The sequence below is a fragment of the Hyperolius riggenbachi genome, chromosome 5 (genome assembly GCF_040937935.1).
Source record: "Hyperolius riggenbachi isolate aHypRig1 chromosome 5, aHypRig1.pri, whole genome shotgun sequence".
In the NCBI taxonomy this organism is placed as follows: domain Eukaryota; kingdom Metazoa; phylum Chordata; class Amphibia; order Anura; family Hyperoliidae; genus Hyperolius; species Hyperolius riggenbachi.
The window spans coordinates 431040188-431063993 of NC_090650.1; the positions used below are offsets into that span (position 1 = coordinate 431040188).

General features: G+C 43.9%; 2 protein-coding genes across 2 annotated transcripts in view; both read left to right on the top strand.

The window, feature by feature from the left end:
* The window catches only part of LOC137519214 (E3 ubiquitin-protein ligase TRIM11-like), a 138291-nt gene that overhangs the window by 23949 nt on the left and 90536 nt on the right, over positions 1-23806 (top strand). The gene's annotated exons all lie outside the window — the stretch shown is intronic.
* On the top strand, positions 4772-6784 carry LOC137517895 (E3 ubiquitin/ISG15 ligase TRIM25-like). Its single transcript, XM_068234971.1, has one exon. It carries the CDS (start codon positions 4775-4777, stop codon positions 6368-6370), a length of 1596 nt encoding a protein of 531 aa, XP_068091072.1. The 5' UTR covers positions 4772-4774; the 3' UTR covers positions 6371-6784.

Sequence of the window (23806 nt, forward strand, 5' to 3'; positions counted from 1 at the left end):
ATATTTAAGCTGCTACCATTCTTATACTGTTAATAGCAGATGCCTCAAACCTGGTACAGTTGGTCACTGGGTGATTAGGGTTCAAATTCAGAAAGGGGGCGGAGCCACAAACAGCCAATCAGATTTGTTTATTTTTCAATGGGAATATACAAAGTATTGATACCAAGGACCCCAAAGCTGATACACTTGATAATTGAGTGACTGTATGTCAAGGTTAGAAAAAGTGTGCGACGCCAACAACTTAATTTTTTACATGGCAGGGTTCCCAAACTTGACACAATTGGCCACTGGGTGACTGGGATTAATATTCAGAAATGTGGGTGGAGTATAAAAACAGCCAATCAAAATTTACCTATTGATTTTCAAGGGGGAACATTTACATTGCTACCATTCTTACACTGTTAATGGCAGAGTTCTCAAACCTGATACAGTCAGTTATTGGGTGACTGGGGTCCGAATTCACTAAAGTGGGTGGAGCCACAAACAGCCAATCTGATTTTTTAGATTTATTTTAGCCATTCTGTTATTGGCAGGGTTCTCAAACTTGACACAGTTGGCCACTGGGTGACTGGGACTAATATTCAGGAAAGTGGGTGGAGCCTACAGCAGCCAATCAAAATTAACCTTTTGATTTTCAAGGGGAATATTTACATTGCTCCTATTCATACATTCTTAATGGCAGAGGCCTCAAACCTGGTACAGTCAGTCACTGGGAGACTGGGGTTTAAATTCTGAAAAGGGAGTGGGCCAAAACAGCCAATCAGATTTGTTTAATTTCAATGATAAAATGCAACTTATTGATGCCAAAGACCCCACAGCTCATAAACTTGGTCATTGAGTGACTGTATGTCAAGGTTAGAAATAGTGGGCAGAGCCAAAAACAACTAACTTTTTACATGGGAAAATATAAATTGCAGCTATTCTTACACTGTTAAAGGGAACCAGAGAGAATGAGAGATACATACCTGGGGCTTCTTCCAGCCCCATAAGCCTGAATCGCTCCCACGCCACCGTCCTCCGCTGCCTGGATCCGCCGCCACCGGGTCCCGTCATTGCCGCGAGTCGGCCAGTCGGCCGGCGGACGCGGCCAATTCTCCGCATCACCGGGTGCTCTCCCCATACAGATACGCATGTGGCTGCCTACTGCGCAGCCGCATGCGTACATGTATGGAGGGAGCCCCTGTGATGCGGACAATTGGCCGCGTCCGCCGGAAGTGACGGGCCCGGTACCGGCGGATCCAGGAAGCTGAGGACGACGGGGTGGGGGCGATTCAGGCTTATGGGGCTGGAAGAAGCCCCATGTATGTATAAAATCCTTTACTTTTTTCACCCCCCCATTCCTCTCTGGTTCCCTTTAATGGCAGGGTTCTCAAACTTGACACAGTTGGTCACTGGGGGACTAGGATTAATATTCGGAAAAGTAGGTGGAGCCTACAAGAGCCAATCAAAATTCACCTATTGATTCTCAAGGGGAATATTGAAACTGCTGTCATTCTTACACTGTTAATGGCAGAGGCCTCAAACCTGCTACAGTCGGTCATCAAGTGACTGGGGTTCAAATTCACTAAAGGGGTGGAGCCACAAACAGCCAATCAGATTTGCTTTTTTTGGATAAACTGCTTCCATTCACACAATTTTGATGCCAGGAACCCAAAAGCTCACAAAATTGGTCATTGAGTAGTGACTGTGTGTCAAGGTTACAAAAAGTGGGTGGAGTCAAAAACAGATTTTTCTGGGAAATTGTAAACTGCAGCCCTTCTTCGCTGTTAATGGCAGGGATCTCAAACTTTGCACAGCTGGTTACTTGTGACTGGGATTAATATTCAGAAAAGTGGGTGGAGCCTAAAAAAGCCAATCAAAATCACCTGTTGATTTTAAAGGGAAGGTTCAGGGAGGGTGGGTAAAAAATAAAAATCAATTTCCACTTACCTGGGGCTTCCTCCAGCCCGTGGCAGGCAGGAGGTGCCCTCGCCGCCGCTCCGCAGGCTCCCGGTGGTCTCCGGTGGCCGACCCGACCTGGCCAGGTCGGCTGCCAGGTCGGGCTCTTCTGCGCTCCAAGGCCCGGCACTTCTGTGTCCCACGCCGGTGCGCTGACGTCATCGGACGTCTGCGCAGTACAGCCCGGCGGACGTCCGATGATGTCAGCGCGCCGGGGTGGGACGCAGAAGTGCCGGGCCTTGGAGCGCAGAAGAGCCCGACCTGGCAGCCGGCCTGGCCAGGTCAGGTCGGCCACCGGAGACCACCAGGAGCCTGCGGAGCGGCGGCGAGGGCACCTCCTGCCTGCCACGGGCTGGAGGAAGCCCCAGGTAAGTGGAAATTGATTTTTATTTTTTACCCACCCTCCCTGAACCTTCCCTTTAAAGGGGAATATTAAAAATGCTACCATTCATTGCACTGTTAATGGCACAAGCCTCAAACCTGGTACAGTTAGTCATTGGGGTTCAAATTTAGAAAAGAGGACAGAGCCACAAACAGTTTCATTTCTTGGGAAAATACAAATTATTGATGCCAAGGACCCCAAAGCTCACAAACTTAGTCATTGAGTAACTGTATGTCCAGGTTACAAAAAGAAGGCAGAGCAAAAACCAAATTTCACTGGGAAAATGTAGACTGCGGGCCTTCTTACGCTGTTAATGGCAGGGTTCCCAAACTTTGCCCAGATGGTCACTGGGTGACTGAGATTAATATTCAGGGAAGTGGGTGGAGCCTATAATAGCCAATCAAAATTCACCTGTTGATTTTCAAGGGGAATATTTAAATTGCTGCCATTTTTATACTGGTAATAATAGCAGATGCCTCAAACCTGCTACAGTTGGTCTTTGGGTGACTGGGGTTCAAATGCTGGAGAGGGCAAGAGCCACAAACAGCCAATCTGATTTGTTTAATTTCTATGGGAATATACAAATGATTGATGCTAAAGACACCAAAGCTCACAAACTTGGTCATTGAGTGTTTGTGCGTTAGGGTTAGAAGAAGTGGGCGGAACCAACACAAGTCAAATACATACCCGGGCAATGTCTGGCAATCAGTGGGTGGAGACAAATACAAATTTCACTGGGAAAATGTAAACTGCAGCCATTCTTACACTGTTAATGGGAGGGTTCTTAAACTTTGCACAGTTGGTCACTCAGTGAATGGAATTAATATTCAGAAAAGTGGGTGGAGCCTACAAAAGTGTATTAAGCTTCACCTATTGCTTTTCAAGGGAATATTTAATTGATACCATTTTTGCACTGTTATTGGCACAGGCCTCAAACCTGGTACAATAGAAGTGAGTAATGCCCCAAACAAGACAGGCCAGAAGGACTGCGCTCCACAACACTTGACAAAATTAGAAGTATATAGAACCCAAAATGTCACCAGTATAGGGGATCCGCAAACTTTAACAGAGTACACACTCTCCAATCACGATTTTAGTCCACAGGGAAAGTTGCGATCACAATCCTGACCTCTCAGCGTGGCATAGGATTTCCCTGAAAAGAATGAGAATATAGTGCAATATTGCTTCCAATGAACCACCCAGTGATTCACTTCATGCAATTGTGTGAAACTGCCTCCACCAGTATATCAAGGAAACACGGGGGGGTATATATTCACCCCCTTAGTGAGTTGCACTCACCAGATACTTTCTTGTTTTTCAAGCATATAAGCCCTCCAGCCTGGGCAATCACATTTCAGGACCTTTAAAACATATAGATCGAAGCTTCCATAGCATAAAACCGTTTTTCATTTATTGCTAAAAATGCCCCTAATGAGTCAAATGACGAAACGCGTAGGGCGGAGCTAAGGAGTCACGTGGGACGGAAGGAGGAAGCTAAGCGGGGACTGTGGTGTGCAGCGTGGATCCGACCGCGGCGGTGCTGACACGCTCATAGAAACGCTTATGCACTGGAATCCGGTACGCATGTTTTATGCATTTTTAGCAATAAATGAAAAACGGTTTTATGCTATGGAAGCTTCGATCTATATGTTTTAAAGGTCCTGAAATGTGATTGCCCAGGCTGGAGGGCTTATATGCTTGAAAAACAAGAAAGTATCTGGTGAGTGCAACTCACTAAGGGGGTGAATATATACCCCCCCGTGTTTCCTTGATATACTGGTGGAGGCAGTTTCACACAATTGCATGAAGTGAATCACTGGGTGGTTCATTGGAAGCAATATTGCACTATATTCTCATTCTTTTCAGGGAAATCCTATGCCACGCTGAGAGGTCAGGATTGTGATCGCAACTTTCCCTGTGGACTCAAACCTGGTACAGTTGGTCATTGGGTGACTGGGGTTCAAATTCAGAAAAGGGGGTGGAGCCACAAACAACCCATCAGATTTTTTCATTTCAATGCAAATTATTGATGCCAAAGACTACAAAGCTCACAAACTTGGTCATTGAGTAATTGTGCGTTAGGGTTAGAAAGAGTGGGTGGAGCCGACACCAGCCAAATACATACCCGGGCAACGCCGGGCAATCAGCTAGTGTTTTATAAAACGTTATTATAAATTTCACTTTTTAAACAGGGAAGATTAACGTTTTTACAATTGCCGATTTCATACACATTATTTAATGATTTATAACTTTATAAAATATTATTTTTAAACGAAATATAGCACAATTTTTTTTTAAACGTTATTCATGCTTATCGTTTAAAACCCTGCGCCCTTTTTTCCCGGCGCCCTTTTTTAACGTATGCCTCTCCACCCTGTACAGTAAATGTGAGACTGCCTCTAGTTTCTGCACTTCTCAGACTTTCACTTTCGTTTCTCTCCTTTTCTGTCAGGAATGGCGTCTGCTGATCTGAGGAAGGAGCTGGACTGTTCCATCTGTCTGAGCATTTATACAGATCCTGTGAACCTGAGATGTGGACACAACTTCTGTCGGCTCTGTATTGATCAGGTGTTGGAGACACAGGAGGGGGCTGGGGTTTATTCCTGTCCTGAATGCAGAAAAAGATTTCAGGAACGGCCGGCACTGCAGAGGAACATAACATTGCAAAAAATTGTGGAGAGATTCAGCTCTGCTCAGTCAGATCAGGAAGAGACTGGAGTCTTCTGTACTTACTGTATTCACTCTCCTGTACCGGCTGTTATGTCCTGTGTGCATTGTGAAGCTTCTCTGTGTGACAATCACCTGAGAGTCCACAGCAAGTCACCAGAACACGTCTTGTGTGACCCCACCACTTCCCCGGAGAACAGGAAATGCTCCGTCCATAAGAAGATATTGGAGTATTACTGCCTTGCAAATGCTACCTGTATCTGTGTGTCCTGCAAGGTGGAGGGAGACCACCAGGGACACAAGGTGGAGACGCTGGTTGAGGCCTCCGAGAAGAAGAAACAGAAACTGAGAAATGATCTGCAGGAACTGATCACTAAGACAGAGGAGACTGAGAAAGAAGTCCAGAGGCTGCAGGAGAACAAAAGAAAAGTCCATGAAAAGTCATTTGGTATAGCAGCTACAGTCATTGGCCTGTTTAGAGACATCAGGAGACAGCTGGACGACCTGGAGAAGAGAGTCCTGAGAGAGGTTTGGAGGCAGAAGGAGGAGCTTTCTCTGCCATTGGCTGATTTCATTCAGCAGCTGGAAGTAAAGAAGGCTGAGCTGTCCAGGAAGATGTGTCACATTGAGGAGCTGTGTAACATGACTGACCCACTGACTGTCTTACAGGAATCACACACAGGTGACTTGTGTGACACTGAGGAGGGGGATAAGGAGGACAGAGAGAGACCTGATGGGAGGGATCTGGATGTGGCTCTCATCTCACACACATTATACACAGGGTTATCTGATATAATAGCCGGGGTAACTGGAGGCTGCATCATACAGGAGGCTACAGACATTTTACTGGATATAAACACAGCTAGTAATTATCTACATATATCAGATGACATAAAAATTGTATCCTGGTCAGATATCAGCCAGAATCGCCCAGAAACACCAGAGAGATTTCAGAATCGCTGTCAGGTGATGAGCAGACAGTGTTTCTCCTCAGGGCGACATTACTGGGAAGTGGAGGTCAGTAAATCAGAGAGGTGGGATGTAGGAATGTGTTACCCCAGTATAGACAGGAGAGGATGGCAGTCAGGGATTGGATATAATAACAAGTCCTGGGTTTTGCTCAGGCATAATAATCAGTGGGGAGCGGTACATGTCAAGAAAGGTATCCTGTTACCTGGGAATGCCTCCAGTAATAGAGTCAGGATATATCTGGATTATGAGGCCGGGCGGCTGTCCTTTTATGGTTTCTCTAACTCGATCAGACACCTCCGCACCTTCACTGCAAACTTCACTGAGCCCCTCCATGCGGCATTACATGTAGAAGAAGGTTCTATAAAGATATGTGGGAGAAGCAACCAGGAGATGGGAGATAATATAATGTAGGGCTGATAAAATATACTGCTGTGTCATAAACAGGTTATATTGCTGCATAGCAAGTAGATTACTAGTGGGACTCTGGATTTTTTTTTTCATTCTAAGGGGAAGGAGATCTTTTACCCAGTTTATATTGCTGTCTGTGAGACCATAGAGAGGATTTCTCACCACTTCCTGTCTCAAAGGAAGTAAGAGCGCATTCCTATGAAGAGGGTGGAAATCCCATTTCAGACAAATTTCACTGGAACAAATGTCCGCATTGGAGATTTATCACTTGTTCCCATGACAACCATACATTTCTTGAATTCCCCTGACTCTCTGCCCTGGTGCTGTTGTCACATGACAGGAAGTGAGGGAATAATCTGCACAATGGGGACACAGACTACAATAACAGCCTGACAGAGCATCTAACCCATCCACATGCTGTGCAAATACAAGAAAAACTGTTGCCTAGAGTTCCACTTTAAAGGGAGTCTGAAGTGTAAATAAAAAAAATAAAATAGATACTCACCTAAGGAGAGGGAAGGCTCTGGGTCCTATAGACCCCTTGCCGTTCCTTCTACAGTCCCCGGGTTCCACCGCTGTGTCCCCTGTTAACAGTCTCTGACCGATGGGCCATCCTCTGGAGCCCGAATCTGCGAGAATGCGTGCTCGTGCATGTGCAGCATGGACAGGCCCATCTTCGGGATCAGGCTCCAGAAGATGGCCGAAGCCTCCAGTCGCTAAAGACCCCCTAACGGGGGAGACAACGGTGGAATGCGGGGACCTTAGGAGGAACGGGAAGGCTCTATAGGACCCAGAGTATTTCCTCTCCTTAGGTATCTGTTTTTTTTATATATATAGATATATTTTATTTTACACTTCAGATTATTTTTAAAGGTGGCCATACACTGGTCGATTTGCCATCAGATTCGACCAACAGATAGATCCCTCTCTGATCGAATCTGATCAGAGAGGGATCGTATGGCCACCCTTACTGCAAACAGATTGTGAATCGATTTCAGCCTGAAACCGATCACAATCTGTGGAGCTGCCGCTGCTGCCGCCCCCCCCCCCCCCCCCCCCTTGCATACATTACCTGTTCCGCCGGCACGACTCCCCCGGTCTCCACTGTCTTCTTCTCCGACCCGGGCTCCGTACCGTTCCTGCAGCTACTGAACTTCCTGTCCAGGGGAAGTTTAAACAGTAGAGGGCGCTCTACTGTTTAAACTTCCTGCCGGGACAGGAAGTTCTGTGTAGCTGCAGGAACGGTCCGGAGCCTGGAGCGGAGAAGAAGACAGCAGAGACCGGGGGAGTCGTGTCGGCGGAACAGGTAATATATACCCGCTGAATTGCGTTGGTCGTCGGGCATTCGAACGCCGCTATCGTGCGTCACTCCCGACCCGCCGGCGATCGAGAAAAATCTTCCGCACGGAGGGATCGACGGGAATCGACGGGAACGATCGATTGCGGATGGAAATCGATCGTTCTGTCAGCGGTGTGCGCGGCGACAGCCAATTCAATCACTGTGATCAAATCGGCTGTATATCGGCGGGAAAATCGTTAGGTGTATGGGCTCCTTAAAGGGATCTCATTTGTGGTATTGTCTCGCACACACTAAAGGATCAAACCCTTTGTCTTTAGGGGGAATGTAACAGTTTGATAAGAGGGATGACGCCTTCTATGCAGTATTCAAATCCAATCCAAGAGCATGTTATCTGCTAATTCCCTGCTTGATCAGTTCCAGTCTGGCTTCTGGGCTTCCGGGGAAACCACTCCATAGATACAGCCCTTACTAAAGTGGCCAATGATCTTCTTACAGCTAAATCCAAAGGCCATTATTCCCTACTCATCCCTCTTGATCTGTCATCAGAGTTTGATACTGGCAACCACACTTTACTCTTACAGATCCTTTCAACTATAGGCATACAGGGCTTCGTTCTCTCATGTTTATCTTCCTATCTCTCTGGAAGGTCTTCAGCTGGCTCTTACTCAGATTAGACCTCCTCTCCACATCCTTTGTCTGTGATGGTACCTCAAGGCTCTGTCCTCGGTCCCCTCCTATTTTCCATCTACATGCATGGCCTTGGTAACTTAATCAACTCATTTGGCCATCTATATGCAGATGACAGACAACTGTACCTCTCGACCCCAGATTTTAACTCCCTCCTCACACGTGTTCCTGACTGTCTTTCTGCTATATCCGCCTTCATGTCCTCTCACTTCTTAAAATTTAATATGAATAAAACAGAACTAATCGTCTTTCCCCATTTCTGTCCACCTCTTTGCCTGATATTACAATAAATGTTAATAACATCCCTATACTTCAGTTCCCAAAGCACTGTATAAAACCCTGACATAATATTGAATAAAAACATGTTTTCCTACTTTTTATATGCCATACAGTTATCATATTTGCTTTTGTGTATAAGTATTAGTATTCATTTAGAAATTATACGTTCCCAAAGTACACTTTTTTTGCTCTGAAAGCGGACTTTTCATTTTATTTTTAACTGCTTTATTCATGTTCTAACAAGCAGAAATGCTTTCTAAATTGTCTGACTTTGTTCAGGAGACCCGGCAGCAGGGGCATAACAATAGACCTTGCAAGGGATGCCTCCGCAGGGGGGCCCAGAAGCCACAGGGGGCCCGTGGGGGGGAAAGTTTGAGAGACTGACAGCTAAGGGCATGGAGCGAAAAAACATATTCTGCTCTCACACCATTGTTATATTGACTGCATGTGTCCACAACACAGATAAGGAATCATACACACTTTGGAATTTGTACTCTGTCCCTGCTCCCTAGGTTTCGTAAAAAAACATCTGTCTCTCACTGCTGCAAAGTTCTGATGACTTTATGTACAACTTTACAAACAAAGGAGTCACATTTAAAAAAAAAAGTTGTAGACTTTCCCTTTTCAGCAAAGGATTCCTAGATTCTTATCACACACAGGGTAATGACCTTATGGCTCTGATTACTTTTACAACACAGTGGAGTGGAGATTGATGTCTTACTGTTGCTGCCTCATTAAGAGCTTGTGTCTCACATGGAGTCTAAGATCCCATAATAACAGTATTAATCAGTGACATTCTGAATGTTTTGCCAAAGTTACAGTGAATACTATGGCCTCGATTCATAAAAGTGCTGTCGGTAAAATAAATCCGTGCGGGGAAACACCGCTATCGGTATTTCAGCCTTCTGGGTGGTCATTCATAAAAATGTTTCTAGTTGCGATAGTAGTGCGGAGATATCCCGCTGTAGGCTAGCGTTAGGCTGTCGGTAGGCATGCGGAAACAGGAGAAGCTGGTCGAGTCCCTCCATGCGGTGTTCTCTCTGCTGCTGCTTGGGAGGTCTGTCCCATTCACTTACATGTACTCCGCACACTTCTCGCTACATCCGAGGTAGCGGTAATCCCCGTCCGCATACCGCTTGCGCTAATTTTTATAAATTGACATTTTGTTACATTTCTGCATAGAATCACCGCACAATGCGGTGATTTATCGCTCTGCTTGGGAAAGTCCGCTTCGCATGCGGAAACAGCCTTTATGAATACACACTTTGCTATGTGGTCGGTAAAGTGAGCTGTTTTTAGCATTTCCGCATGCGGTAATGCTTTATGAATCGAGGCCTATATCTTATGTTCAGCATGTCATTGTTGTTCCTCCATATAGCATGTGCTCTCATGTAGTAAAATAATACGGCTGTGTGTGTGTGTATGTATGTACTGGGAGCAGAGCTGCGACAAGGTACTTGTCGGCTGCAAGGGGTTGGAGGAAGCCCCGGGTAAGTAGATCTGGGGGTAGCATAGACTGCCTGACATTTCCTTTAAGTCTAAGGACCCGTTTCCACTTGTGCGAATCTGCATGCGTTTTCTGCATGCAGATTTGCATAACCAATTCAAGTGGATGGGCCTGTTTCCACTTGTCAGAAAACCTGTGCGGTTTTGTGTGCAGGAAAAATCTGCACGGCAGAGCCATCAAAATTCGCGGTGCGCGATCCGCATACAATGTATTCAATAAGAAATTTGCATGCGTTTTCGTATGCAAATTTTACTACAAATTCGCGGGCGTTTTCGCATAAAATCAATGTAAAACCACACAGCCACTGACATGGTTAAATTCGCATACTTACTAACATATGCGAAAATGCCCGCAAATTTGCGGTAAAATTTGCATCCTCGTGCAAATTCGTTTTGTGTTTTCGGGCCCGTTTCCACTGTTGCGACGCGATTTCGCCGGCATCCCGACGCTTGTAAAAACGCATGCGGATGCGTTTCCGCATGCGTTTTTACCCGCGATTTCGCATGGCAGGGTGCCATGCGAAATTAACCATGACTCTGCCAGGGCAAAATAACATTGAAAAAGGTGCGAAATCGCACGCGAATCGCGGGGGAAAACGCATGTAAAAAACGCATGCGTTTTTCCTATTAAATACATTAGCGGCGATTCGCATGGATTCCCGACGCAGGCGAATTCTGTGGGTCCCATCGTGCAGATTTGGCCCGCCGCCAAATCGCTCCCGCACGCCGCACATATGGAAACAGCCCCGGCCACTTCAATGTATCAAGCGAATCCGCATGTCGGCGCCGCATGCGGATTCGCTATGGTGGAAACGAGCCCTTCCACGACTAATTCATACCGCACAAGTGGAAACGGGCCCTAAGTGTTTTTATCTGCATGGGGAAAACACGTTGGTCCTCAGTTTTCCTGTGCAGAAATCGAGGGGGGTGGGGGGCCCCATCCAAAGTTTTGCAGGGGGGCCCAGTGATGTCTAGTTACGCCCCTGTTACCTCTGTCTCTCCATCTCCTTCTGGTGGATAGGTTCGATGTGGGGCAGTTCTCATGATATGCGCCTATCACCGCACTGGCCGAACTATGTCATTGGGACGTCCACGCAATGCCTCCGGTCCCACACGCCCACTATGTTTCTCTGTTTCCATGGGAACGAATGTGGTTGACGTATGAATGGACTGGCTGCTTGTTGGTTAAAAGGTGAGGGGAAACAGTATTGTGGCAACCACGCCCCCTTGAGGAAGCCGGAAGCCGGCGAAACATCGGGGGAGCCGCACACTTCCTGCATGGGACGCCACGCCACCCCGACCTCCATTCAGGGCATTGCGGGTCCGCATTGAGGCATTGACATCCAGCCGTGCGGTCCCGGGGCCGAGGTAGAGTTTGCTTTGGACTTGCTGTGCCCTCCCTCTGCATGCCCTCACATACCCGCCCGGAACACCTGCTGGAGCATCACACATGCACAATCTACCTCTACTCCAGTGATGGATGTCTGGGAGATGAGATTGCCATCCTCTGATGCGGTCTGGTGAGCCAATCTGTTGCATGTTGACAAGTTCTTTGCTGGGCATTCATACATATTGCATATGAACTGTGATCGTGGAGATCCGATTTGTATGTTCTCTTATGCTGCCTGGCTTTTGCATGGACTTACAGGTCATTTCGCATACAGCTTGTTGCGCTCTAGCTTACTAACAATCCGCTTTAAACCTGCTGCATAGACTCCCTTTCATTTACCCTGGTGGATTATACATCTATAGCGAGCCATACTTTGGTCTGTACTTCTTTCACTTCCCTGGAATTGCTGTTAACCAGTAGACCTTGGAACATAGACCATTTACATTGGGTCCGACTTTTTCAGATGCCGGCTAGCGAGTGATGGTGTGCATGAGGAGTTGGATGGTTTGTGTTGTGACGGGGTGGCCATCCCATGTTCCTTTTATTGATTTTATGCTATCTCTTGATATTCAATAAAATTCATATATTCTTTTGCTATATATATGTAAGAATCCTGTTCTTCTAGTTAATGCTATAGGGGGTGTAGGTCCTGCTACTTAAAATTTACCACTGCCATCGTATTGTTTGTTGTAGTTACGCCCCTGCCCGGCAGTGTCAGAGAAGAGTTTATTTACATTCCTCACTTGATACAATTAAACACAAGATATCATTATCAACACTTCGGATGCAGCCAGCTTTGCTGGCAGGGAAGCTTCTAAGTCCTGTGTGTAACCCTTTGAATGGTGTTCTAGTAAAAAAAAATGCTGGTTGTATATAGTACACTGTAAATAATCTATTAGAGCAAAGAGGAAATGCTGGGTTTCATTCTGCTTTGAGGGTAATATTTGATTCTTCTCCCTCATTTATTCCTCACATTAACTCCCTAACCAGATCCTGTTATCTCCAACTCAAAAACATAGCATACATTCAACCTTTTCTCACTCCGGACAAAACTAAAATGTTAGTACATGCTCTTATCATATCTCGCTTGGACTATTGTAATATATTGATTGGTGGACTTCCAACGAACCAACTGGCACCGCTCCAATCTGCACTGAACTCTGCTGCTCATCTCATTTATCTTCTCTTCTCGCTCTTCCTCTGCTGCTCCTCTCTGTCAATCTCTTCATTGGCTGCCAATTAACCAGAGGATCCAGTTCAAACTCAACCCTAAGCTACAAAGCTCTCCACAATCTCTCTCCCTGGTAATTTCCTTACTGGTTTCCAGATACCAACCCAACCGCAATCTCAGATCTGCACACAAGCTACTTTTATCCTCTTCTAGAATTACCTCCTCACATTCACGTATACAAGACTTCTCACGTACCTCACCCCTCCTCTGGAATGCCCTTCCACAGCACATCCATCACTATCCCACCTTTGAAATCTTTAAATGCTCCCTCAAAACTCACCTTTTCTGACAAGCATATGCTCTAACTTAGGCCATTCATCCTTCGACTTCCCATCTTGACTTACTCCTTACTAAATAATATAAACATGCAGTGCCTGTATTTATACTCCGTACTTCCCCACCTCTTGTTTCCCCCTATTCCTTTAGATTGTAATCTCGAAAGGGCAGGGTTCTCTCCCCCTTTTGTGTCTTGGATTTAGTTGTTCATTTCATAGCTTACATTTTATTCATCAAGTTACATCTGTCATTGTAATCACCAGTCCTGTATTGTGTACCAGTGTCCATATTTGATGTATATCATTGTCTGTATCATTATGTATCCCTTGTTTGTTTTCCTACTTTGTACATCGCCACAGAATATGTTGGCGTTTTATAAATAAATAATAATGTTATTGCACACAATTGCATTCTGTTTTATTCCACTGTATTTGGCATGTGAGACACTGTACACCTTTTAGATTGCGTGAGACACAGTCCTGATTTCCATGATTGGTTTTGCTTCCAGTATCACATAGTCTCAAGCTAAGTCTGGGCTATCTGTCTACTCTCATGTGCATGAATTGGGATTGGTGTTATCAGCTATATGTCCGCAGTGTTTTTCTTAGTTTCACTCCTGAGCGTTTTTAGTTGCCTTTAAAGGATACCCGAAGTGACATGTGACATGATGAGATAGACATGTGTATGTACAGTGCCTAGCACACAAATAACTATGCTGTGTTCCTTTTTTTCTTTCTCTGCCTGAAAGAGTTAAATATCAGGTATGTAATTGACTGACTCAGTCCTGACTCAGACAGGAAGTGACTACAGTGTGACCCTCACTGATAAGAAATTCCCCTTTTTATCTATTTTTTTGCTCTCAGTAGCCATTTTCTCCTAGGAAAGTGTTTTATAGTTGGAATTTCTTATCAGTGAGGGTCACACTGTAGTTACTTCCTGTCTGAGTCAGCCACTTACATACCTGATATTTAACTCTTTCAGACAGAGAAAGTAAAAAAGGAACACAGCATAGTTATTTGTGTGCTTGGCACTGTACATACCCATGTCTATCTCATCATGTCACATGTCACTTCAGGTATCCTTACACATACACATACACTTTTCTATTCGGTTAATGTAGTCCATACGGTTGTTTTTTTTGTTTTTTTTGTTTTGTTTTGTTTTGTTTATGTTCCTTTTAGTTATCGTTTTATTTCTGTACATTTTTGCCTCCCAACAAACATTGCCTTGCTAAAAGGGCCCCTAAGTGGCTCCGAAATGTTGGCCATATGCTTTTACATGGAACCAATAAAGATCAACTTTGGATGTGCCAGCTCTTTTTTTTATTGATCACTTTAAAGGGAACCTGAAATGAGAGGGATATGGAAGCTGCCATATTTTCTTCCTTCTGCAAGAAATACCAGTTGCCTGGCTGTCTTGCTGATCCTCTGCCTCTAATACTCTAAGGGCTCGTTTCCACTATAGCGAATCCGCATGCAGGCACCGCATGCGGATTCGCATAGGCAATACAAGTGGATGGGATTGTTTCCACTTGTGCGTCGTGCGGGTGCGTTTTGGCGTGCGGGGGAAATCTGCACAGCAGAGCCATCAGATTTCGCGTGCGGCAGGAATGCGGGCGAATCGCCTGCAATGCTTTTAATAGGGAAATCGCATGCGGCTTTGCCATGCGGATTTCCCCGCGATTTCGCATGCGATTTCGCATGTAAAGCTATGGAGCTTTACACAGGCAGTGACATGGTTAAATTCGCCTGGCTCCTTGCCATGCAAAATCGCATGCGAAATCGCGGGGACATCCGCATGCGGAAACGCATCCGCATGCGATTTCTTCCGCGGTGGAATGCAGGCGATTCCGCACCGCAACAGTGGAAACGAGCCCTTAGCCATAGACCCTGAACAAGCATGCAGCAGATCAGATGTTTCTGACATTATTGTCAGATCTGACAAGATTGGAAGCAATAAATAAAAAATGTTTCTTGCGCCAGTGAACCAATCTTCACACAAATGCATTCGCTAGAATTCAATAAGAATACAATTGCATAAAATGAATTTAATTCCATCCACAGCCACCTATCTGGCCAGATATCCACACACAATCACACACCTCATACACACTGGTCTGTTATATGTGCGCTGCACGTAGTATATTGCACCCTATATTCTCAGGGCCAGATTTATCAAAGCATTACCGACAGTTTTTTCTTCTAAAACTGTTCTAACCAGCAGAAGAACTGATAGTAAGAAACTTTCCAAAGCCTATGTAATAGCGGCAGTTTTGCGTGGATTTCTAGAGCTACACTACATGTAAGAAAAGTGCAAATCCATTCCTTAATTGCTGCAGATTAAGAAGTGCTCAATAGCAGTTCTACAGATAGTGCAGGCTAAACATGATTTGTGAAGGGCTCCTCCCCCCTTTACTCAAAGCCTACTGAGAGCAGATGTATTGGTTACCTCAGCAACAGCAATTCCCCTCACACACTGCACTGTCTGAGAGACCCCCTCAGGTCCCATCCTTTCTTCATGTTTTTGAGATGTTCCCCTATCCTTTCTCTAAGTAATCGTTTGGTTCTACCTACATAGTATTTATCACATGGACACCTGATGCAATAAATCACTCCTCGTGTGTCACATGTGATTAATTCATTAATCTTCATGGGGCCACTCACTGTGGCAACCTCTGTGATTTTGTTGTAGCCTCTAGTGTCTCTGCAGTTGGGGCATCTTCCGCATCTAACAAATCCTTTTCCAAGTTTAATATTTTTGTTATTTTTGTTCCATACGCCAGTGGCTGTGGCTACTTTCAGTCCAACTGTGCTGGCCCTCCTGAATATAAAGGACGGTGTTTCCGGAATAATTGTATTTAGGATCTTGTCTCTCCTAAGAACATTCCAATGTTTTGTTATGATATTCTGTGTCCTTTTATTATTTGTATGGTACCCCATACTAATCCTCATTACGTGATCATCTGTTGGTATCCTGGGTTTTTTCTTTAGCAGTTCTTCCCTATCTCTATCTCCCATGGTCTGGATGGCTATATTTAATTCGTTCTTTCGGTATCCCTTCTCCATAAATTTCTCCCTAAGTATGTTAGCTTCTTGTTTGATGGCGGAATGATGGCAGCAGTGGAGACCACCGAAGATATTTGGACCTTTAGATCAAATAGAGAAAACAGAAATAAAACCTTCTTTACCAGCAACCAACAAATAGATGACAAAGGTGTACACCTAGAAGATATGAAACAAAGAATATGTGGGAGGTAGCCACTTTAGACCAATATCTCCTATGGAATATTAGCCCGGTAGGGCTCACTATATACAAACAACTGGCTGTGGACCTCGCTAATCAAGAAACCCAGACAGAATGGGACCGAATGTTCCATGAATTTTCACTACAAGTTATGACCTTTATAAGAGATATAAGGAAAGGACAGTGCCTATCTTTAGGCAAGGACATTAAAAAAACAAGACTAGATATTATACAATATAGACATTTACATGAATATCAGGAGTTGGAAATCAGTATACAGAAACGACTGGTTGACTTAGAAAAAGAGATCATTGAAAAGAAAAAAACGGAAATTTTTACGTGATTCAATTCCAATTAGTGCACTAAATATAAATGGAGAGAAGGAGGACGAGGAAGAACTTAATTGGAGTACACATGAAACATCATGTATCTCCCCTCAAACCTTCAAAACTATGGATGAAACGGGACCATGCTTAACAGATGACCAACACATATGGGAACCCGCAAGTGACCTAAGTGATTGTGACATCAATGATGACTATACCCGAACCAATACAGCACTATCAGGGATTTGGGAATCAACCATACCAGCGAGTATCATCAGAAAAACTCTAGGGACCACAGATAAAAGGAAACAAACAGATAGAAAAATAGCCAAAGAAATCATTAGGAAAGAGAGTAACTCTAAGAGGACCCAACCATTGGAAACAGACCAACAAGATATCAGACAATCGAGTAAGGCTAAGAGATCTCAAATAAATAGAAACTATATACATATAGCAGATGAAAACATAATAAAAGAAAAGTATTGGGAACAAAAAGGAGCAAAACCAAAAGGAAAACAGAATATGGACAATATGAACACAAAAAGAAGCGAAAGGAATAACTCACGGAGTATTGATAAGGACAATGAGAGGAATAGAAACAAAGAAGCAACCTATAACATTCCAGTCCAAAATAGATTCTCACCCCTTGGAAGAAAAAGGAGAACACCCCAACATTTGAACCCTGAAAAAGACACACAGAAGCAAGAGAATCCAAAAGGGGACCATGTATCCCACAATACAAGATCAAGGGGTTGGGACCGGGGCAGAAAGGGAAACACCGTGACGAATACCCTGGATAAATATTTTTTAGGAAGAAGAGGGGCTGCAGAGGAAAAGGGCGGAGGGGGAGGAGAGGGGTGGGTACACTCCCAGGGAAAACAGAGACGGAACAAGAGAACCTAAGAAAAACTGATAGAGAATTAGGTATCTTTAATTTGAGCAACTATGAATTAAAAGAGGCAGAACGCAGTCTACTTTCTAAAGGCCTAAAATTCGCCCCTACAAAAAAACTCAACAAATTTGAGGCATACATCGACATTAAGAAATATATTAGAAAATTGTGCCTTAAAAAGTTTTTTCTGAAGAAGGAAAATGGAAACAATGAAGAACCAGACGAAACAATATATAAACATACCACCTTGAAGAACAAATCCAGATTCAATCCCATCCAGGAGATGAGTAAGGAGATGCGACTTTTTGAAGATTTAGTCGAAAAAGACCTAAGGAGATTAAGGGCTCCTACGAAGTATGATTACAATAATCTGAATCTGAAAGAAATTAAGGCTCTGAAGGAATTACAGAAGAACAACCAATTAACCATCCGCCCCGCTGACAAAGGGGGTGGAATGGTGATCCAGGACTCACACAACTATGAACAGGAGGCACTACGAATTCTAAGTGACCGGAATGTTTATAGGAAACTGAAGGGAGATCCAGGAGATACATTTGGGAAAGAATTGAAATCTCTATTAGAAGAAGCATATAATGAGGGCATCATTAATAAGAAGGAATTTGAATTTATTAACATCAAATATCCAAGAATTCCCATAATGTACCATCTCCCGAAGATCCACAAATCCTTGAATAACCCACCTGGAAGACCTATTATATCAGGGATTGGATCTTGTACTTCAAATTTATCAAGATACATTGACACATTCTTGCAGCCCTATGTACGGAATACACCTGCATTCTTGGAGGATACTAGACATGTAATCAATACTTTAAAAGAAATCAAATGGGAGGAAGGATGGATTCTTGGGACATTAGATATTACTTCCCTATATACAGTAATCGACCACAAAAAAGGCCTAGAATCCGTACAATACTTCCTGGAACAAGATGACACCTTACAAGATGCACAACGACAATTCATATTGGACTCTATATGGTTCATTCTAACACATAATAACTTCTTGTATAATGGTGACCACTACCTACAGAACAGCGGGACAGCCATGGGGACCAGGTTCGCTCCGGGATATGCAAATCTATTTATGGCACACTGGGAATCCAACCACATTTACGGTGGCGAGGGACCTGGAGAGAACCTGGTCCTCTGGCGTAGATTCATCGATGACATCTTGTTCATCTGGAGGGGGAGTATGGTAGCATTGGAAGAATTTACAACAAAGATAAACACTAATAATTTAGGGCTGATCTTCACAGGAGAGAAAAGCACGAAAAATATACACTTCCTAGACCTGGAGATATATATTGAGAAGAACGTTATGAAAACAAGAACCTATATAAAACCAACGGATGTAAATAGCTACATACTAACCACAAGTTGCCACTTTCCGCCATGGCTGACCAATATCCCAAAGGGACAAATGGCGAGAATCAGAAGGAACTGTACTGAGGATGATCAATTCAAACAAGAAGCTAACATACTTAGGGAGAAATTTATGGAGAAGGGATACCGAAAGAACGAATTAAATATAGCCATCCAGACCATGGGAGATAGAGATAGGGAAGAACTGCTAAAGAAAAAACCCAGGATACCAACAGATGATCACGTAATGAGGATTAGTATGGGGTACCATACAAATAATAAAAGGACACAGAATATCATAACAAAACATTGGAATGTTCTTAGGAGAGACAAGATCCTAAATACAATTATTCCGGAAACACCGTCCTTTATATTCAGGAGGGCCAGCACAGTTGGACTGAAAGTAGCCACAGCCACTGGCGTATGGAACAAAAATAACAAAAATATTAAACTTGGAAAAGGATTTGTTAGATGCGGAAGATGCCCCAACTGCAGAGACACTAGAGGCTACAACAAAATCACAGAGGTTGCCACAGTGAGTGGCCCCATGAAGATTAATGAATTAATCACATGTGACACACGAGGAGTGATTTATTGCATCAGGTGTCCATGTGATAAATACTATGTAGGTAGAACCATACGATTACTTAGAGAAAGGATAGGGGAACATCTCAAAAACATGAAGAAAGGATGGGACGGACATCCCCTATCAAGACATTACAAGGAGAAACACAATTGCAGCATTCAGGACACCAAATTCATAGGCCTAGAAATAGTAAGCAGAGACCCGAGGGGGGGGTGATTATATAGCACGAATGTCCAATAGGGAAAGTTTTTGGATCTTTAGCCTAGGAACTATGGCCCCCAGGGGATTGAATGCAGAGTTTGAGATATTTGGGTTCCTATGAATGTAATGCCTGCATACAGACCTACCCAATGTGACAGACAATCCATATGTGCAGGGGACTATGTGGCCCCTATCCTACCCGCATAGGGGATATTATAGCACGTGCACATGTTGCATGTACACATATATAGACACCCTATATAATTCACATCCCCAATACTCCCAGCCCTTAAAAATATATATTTTTCTACATTTCACATTTTCTCCATAGTCCCAATTTTTCCATTACTACACCCCTTTCTATATTTTTTATATATATTTTTTTATATATATATTTTTTATATATATTTTTTATATTTTATATATTTTTTCATCATGTACAGATTAGGGATTTGTGGTAATGCTTAAATGCACGCAAGAGGACCCCAGTGTGAAGGACACACGAAAAATACGTATTGACACGGAAAATACGTATTAATACGGAATACAGCCACTTTAGGACCCAGGGGAATCCACACCAGCAGGAGAGGAGGAGCTAATGGAGTATATCAATCCAGAGATGGCTGTTCACTAATTACAGGCTTTGAGAAAGGCGGCCGTAGTCCGCTGAAACGCGTAAGCCCTCATCATACAACCCACGCTGTCCAAAATTGCTACAGGAACAAATGCCTTGCAGCCGCATCAACTAGGTACAGGACGCACTTAACGGACTGACCCACTCAAGCTGTTACCAGGCAACAGCTGAGCAATACAGGACGCGGGGAATAGGTGACGTCACCGGAAGTGAACCAGCCGTCACCCGGAACTACCTTAGTGGTGGACGGCGGAACGGATTGAGGATACAGCGTGTGCACACGCTGAGTTGAGTCACGGAGAAGCCGGCCGGAGCTCTGATTCAAATACTGGACTCCAGCCTGACCCTAAACCTACCCGTCAGGAACGTGAGTAGAACTAGTGTGGATGCTTTATTGCAGGAACCATAGACGCCAAGGTAAACACTAATAACCCATCTGGTTCTACTTGGAACTTATAGTGAAGAGGATACACCCTTGTGATGTGATAACTAGTTCCCCATGGGGTATCTTTATTGGAGCACATCAACTTACTTCACTCCTATTAAGGATTAAAAAGACATTACAAGTGACACATATTCAGAGCTATCAATAGAGACTACACCATACAGATTTTTTACTTCAAAACCTCTCTATTTTAGTTTTTATCCCATTTTTTATCCCAATTTTTACCTTGATTTTTTTCATGCACATTGGAAGGTCTGTGTATGTCTGAGTGAGTGGATGATATGTATATACATTGAATATGAAATATATGCAATATCGTGATGAAAAAATTGCTTTATTTATACAACAACTGGCAGTTTGTGTTTTATGAATATATTTTGAATAAATTCTGATAAATGTTTTCATTAAGTTGAACTGTATCTATTATTCGCTAAACTGCTAGATAACATCTTTAGGCCCAGCGCAACTAGTCTCTTTGTTTACTATAGATTGCGCTCTCTGTTTAAAAACAAGACTTGCTGTAATAGATTCTTGCGAGCAGCCGCTGGTAGCAGAGCGGTTTCCGAGGTCACCTGACTGGTGATGTGTGCGTGAGTCATCAGTGGAGCGCACACGTCACCAGTCAGGGGACCCCGGAAGCCGCTCTGCTACTCGCGCGAGTGGCTGCAAACAAGAAACTATCACAGCAAGTCTTGTTTTTAAACAGAGAGCGTGATCTACTTTTCTAGTCACCGGAAGACTGCACTACTAGGTACTTACAGCACAGCCTGACACCCAGCACGGGGCACTCTCACTACTGACGCTACCTCCAGGCTGACACTCGGCGTATAAGACAACCCCCGACTTTTCAGAAGATTTTTAAGGATTAAGAAGTTGTCTTATACGCTGGTCTATACGGTAAGTTTTATTTGTAGATGTGTCTTTAGAGGCCCCCCAGATTGGGCCATAGCGATGCTGCGTGCAATTCTTGGTTCTCCTGGGCAGTGCAGAAACCGGGTGACTCAGACCCACATTGCATAAAGGATACCCGAGGTGACATGATGAGCTAGACATGGGTATGTACAGTGCTTAGCACACAAATAACTACGGTATGCTGTGTTCCATTTTTTCTTTCTCTGCCTGAAAGAGTTAAATATCAAGTATGTAAGTGGCTGATTCAGTCCTGACTCAGACAGGAAGTGATTACAGTGTGACCCTCAGTGATAAGAAATTCCAACTATAAAACACTTTCCTAGCAGAAAATGGCTTCTGAGAGCAGGAAAGAGATAAAAAGGGTCAATAGTTCATAGATTTTAGCTCTGGCATACTTCAGTGAATGTGTCATTGAGCAAAAACAATAAAACAGTAACAACTTAAAAAGTAGATTTAAACATAAAATAAAACTGTGGAATATCTTAAAAAGTCATTTTTAGGAGAAGGAAGATAGATACAGTTGTTTATTTCATTAGTTTATTTTCGTCTCGGGTGTCCTTTAAAAAAAGAATTGGATACCGCACAATGTCATTCCAAAATGAGAAAAAGCCTTTCTTGGATCAGGTATAAAACACACATCCAGGTCACTGACATGTTTCGGACTCACACTGGTCGTTAATTACAGTGCAAGTTCACCGTGCAAACTTCAGCATACTGTATATATACAAGAACACTCCCACCTCTAGGTGATCACAAGGACACACCCCAGCCAGGAGGAGGAGAGAGAGGCCATAATTAATCAAAATTGAGTAACAGCCCACAATATCTAAAATCAATAATTGATATGACAAGGAATATATAATATAGAACCTAGAAAATGAAAAAATAGGGATAGAACATCGCAGTATAATACACAATGCATTCTGTCATGTAAAGCAATGAGCAAAGGCCAAGGGGAAAAAACAAGGAAAGAAAAGATGCACACACATCACGACAGCCTCCGTACTCTGGATGGCGCTGTAACTCTATAGTGAGATCGCCGGTTCTGGTCATGATGACAGGTGGCGATCTCACTAAAGGGGGTGCAGAGCCCAGAAGACAGGAAGAAGAATGGCTGCCGTCGTCTGGATCCCCAGGGATGTGAGTTGAAACGACCTGTACTCTGCAGTAACCTCGTGATGGTCACCCCGAGTCTAGCTCGTGGTTACTAGTGTTGAGCTCACGAGTAGTGAGTTAATCGAATCTGTGGAGTGTCGCTGGGAGAGAAGGGGTTACTTACCCATAAGATCGCAGTCCTCTATGCGTTCCAAATGTCTTGCACGCGTCGTATTGGACGTGTTGCAAGACTCACTACGCACACTTCCTCCTTCCGGCTTGAAGGAGAAAGTGTGTCCAATAGGATGCGTGCAAGACGTTTGGAACGCATAGAGGGCCGCGATCTTATGGGTAAGTAACCCCTTCTCTCCCAGCCGCACACCTGAGGCAATCAAGCCTCATTTTAATCACGGATTACATTAGCTCACTACTCGTAGGCTCAGCACTAGTGGTTACTGCTGTGAGCTGTGGGTTTCGACCAGGGAGATTAAAGGGAACCTAAACTAAGAGGGATATGGCTGTTTCATTTTAAACAATACCAGTTGCCTGGCTGTCCTGCTGAACTCTTTGGCTTCTGAAGTGGCCGAATCACACACCTGAAACAAGCATGCAGCTAATCCAGTCTGACTTCAGTCAGAGCACCTTACCTGCATGCTTGTTCAGGGGCTGTGGCTAAAAGTATTAGAGACACAGGATCAGCAGGAGAGACAGGCAACATGCCTCTGTTCCATCTGCCCCCCCAAGAACCACCTTTAAAAGAAAATAAATACAGCAGACTCCCTATACTTCTTTCTTCCTTTAAAGGGAACCTGTACTGAGTAAAATTATTTAAAATAAACACACAAGGTAACTTCAAATGAACATTACATAGTTACCTTGCCATCAGTTCCTCTCAGGAGGTCACCATTTTCTTCTGACAGTGATCCCTTCCAGTTCTGACAATATTTTGTCAGAACAGAAATTCATCAGTTCCTGTCAGTTATAGCTGAGTGGACAACTGATATGCCCGGTAATGTCCATGTTTCCCTATGGCTCAACTGGGCGATGTTACTG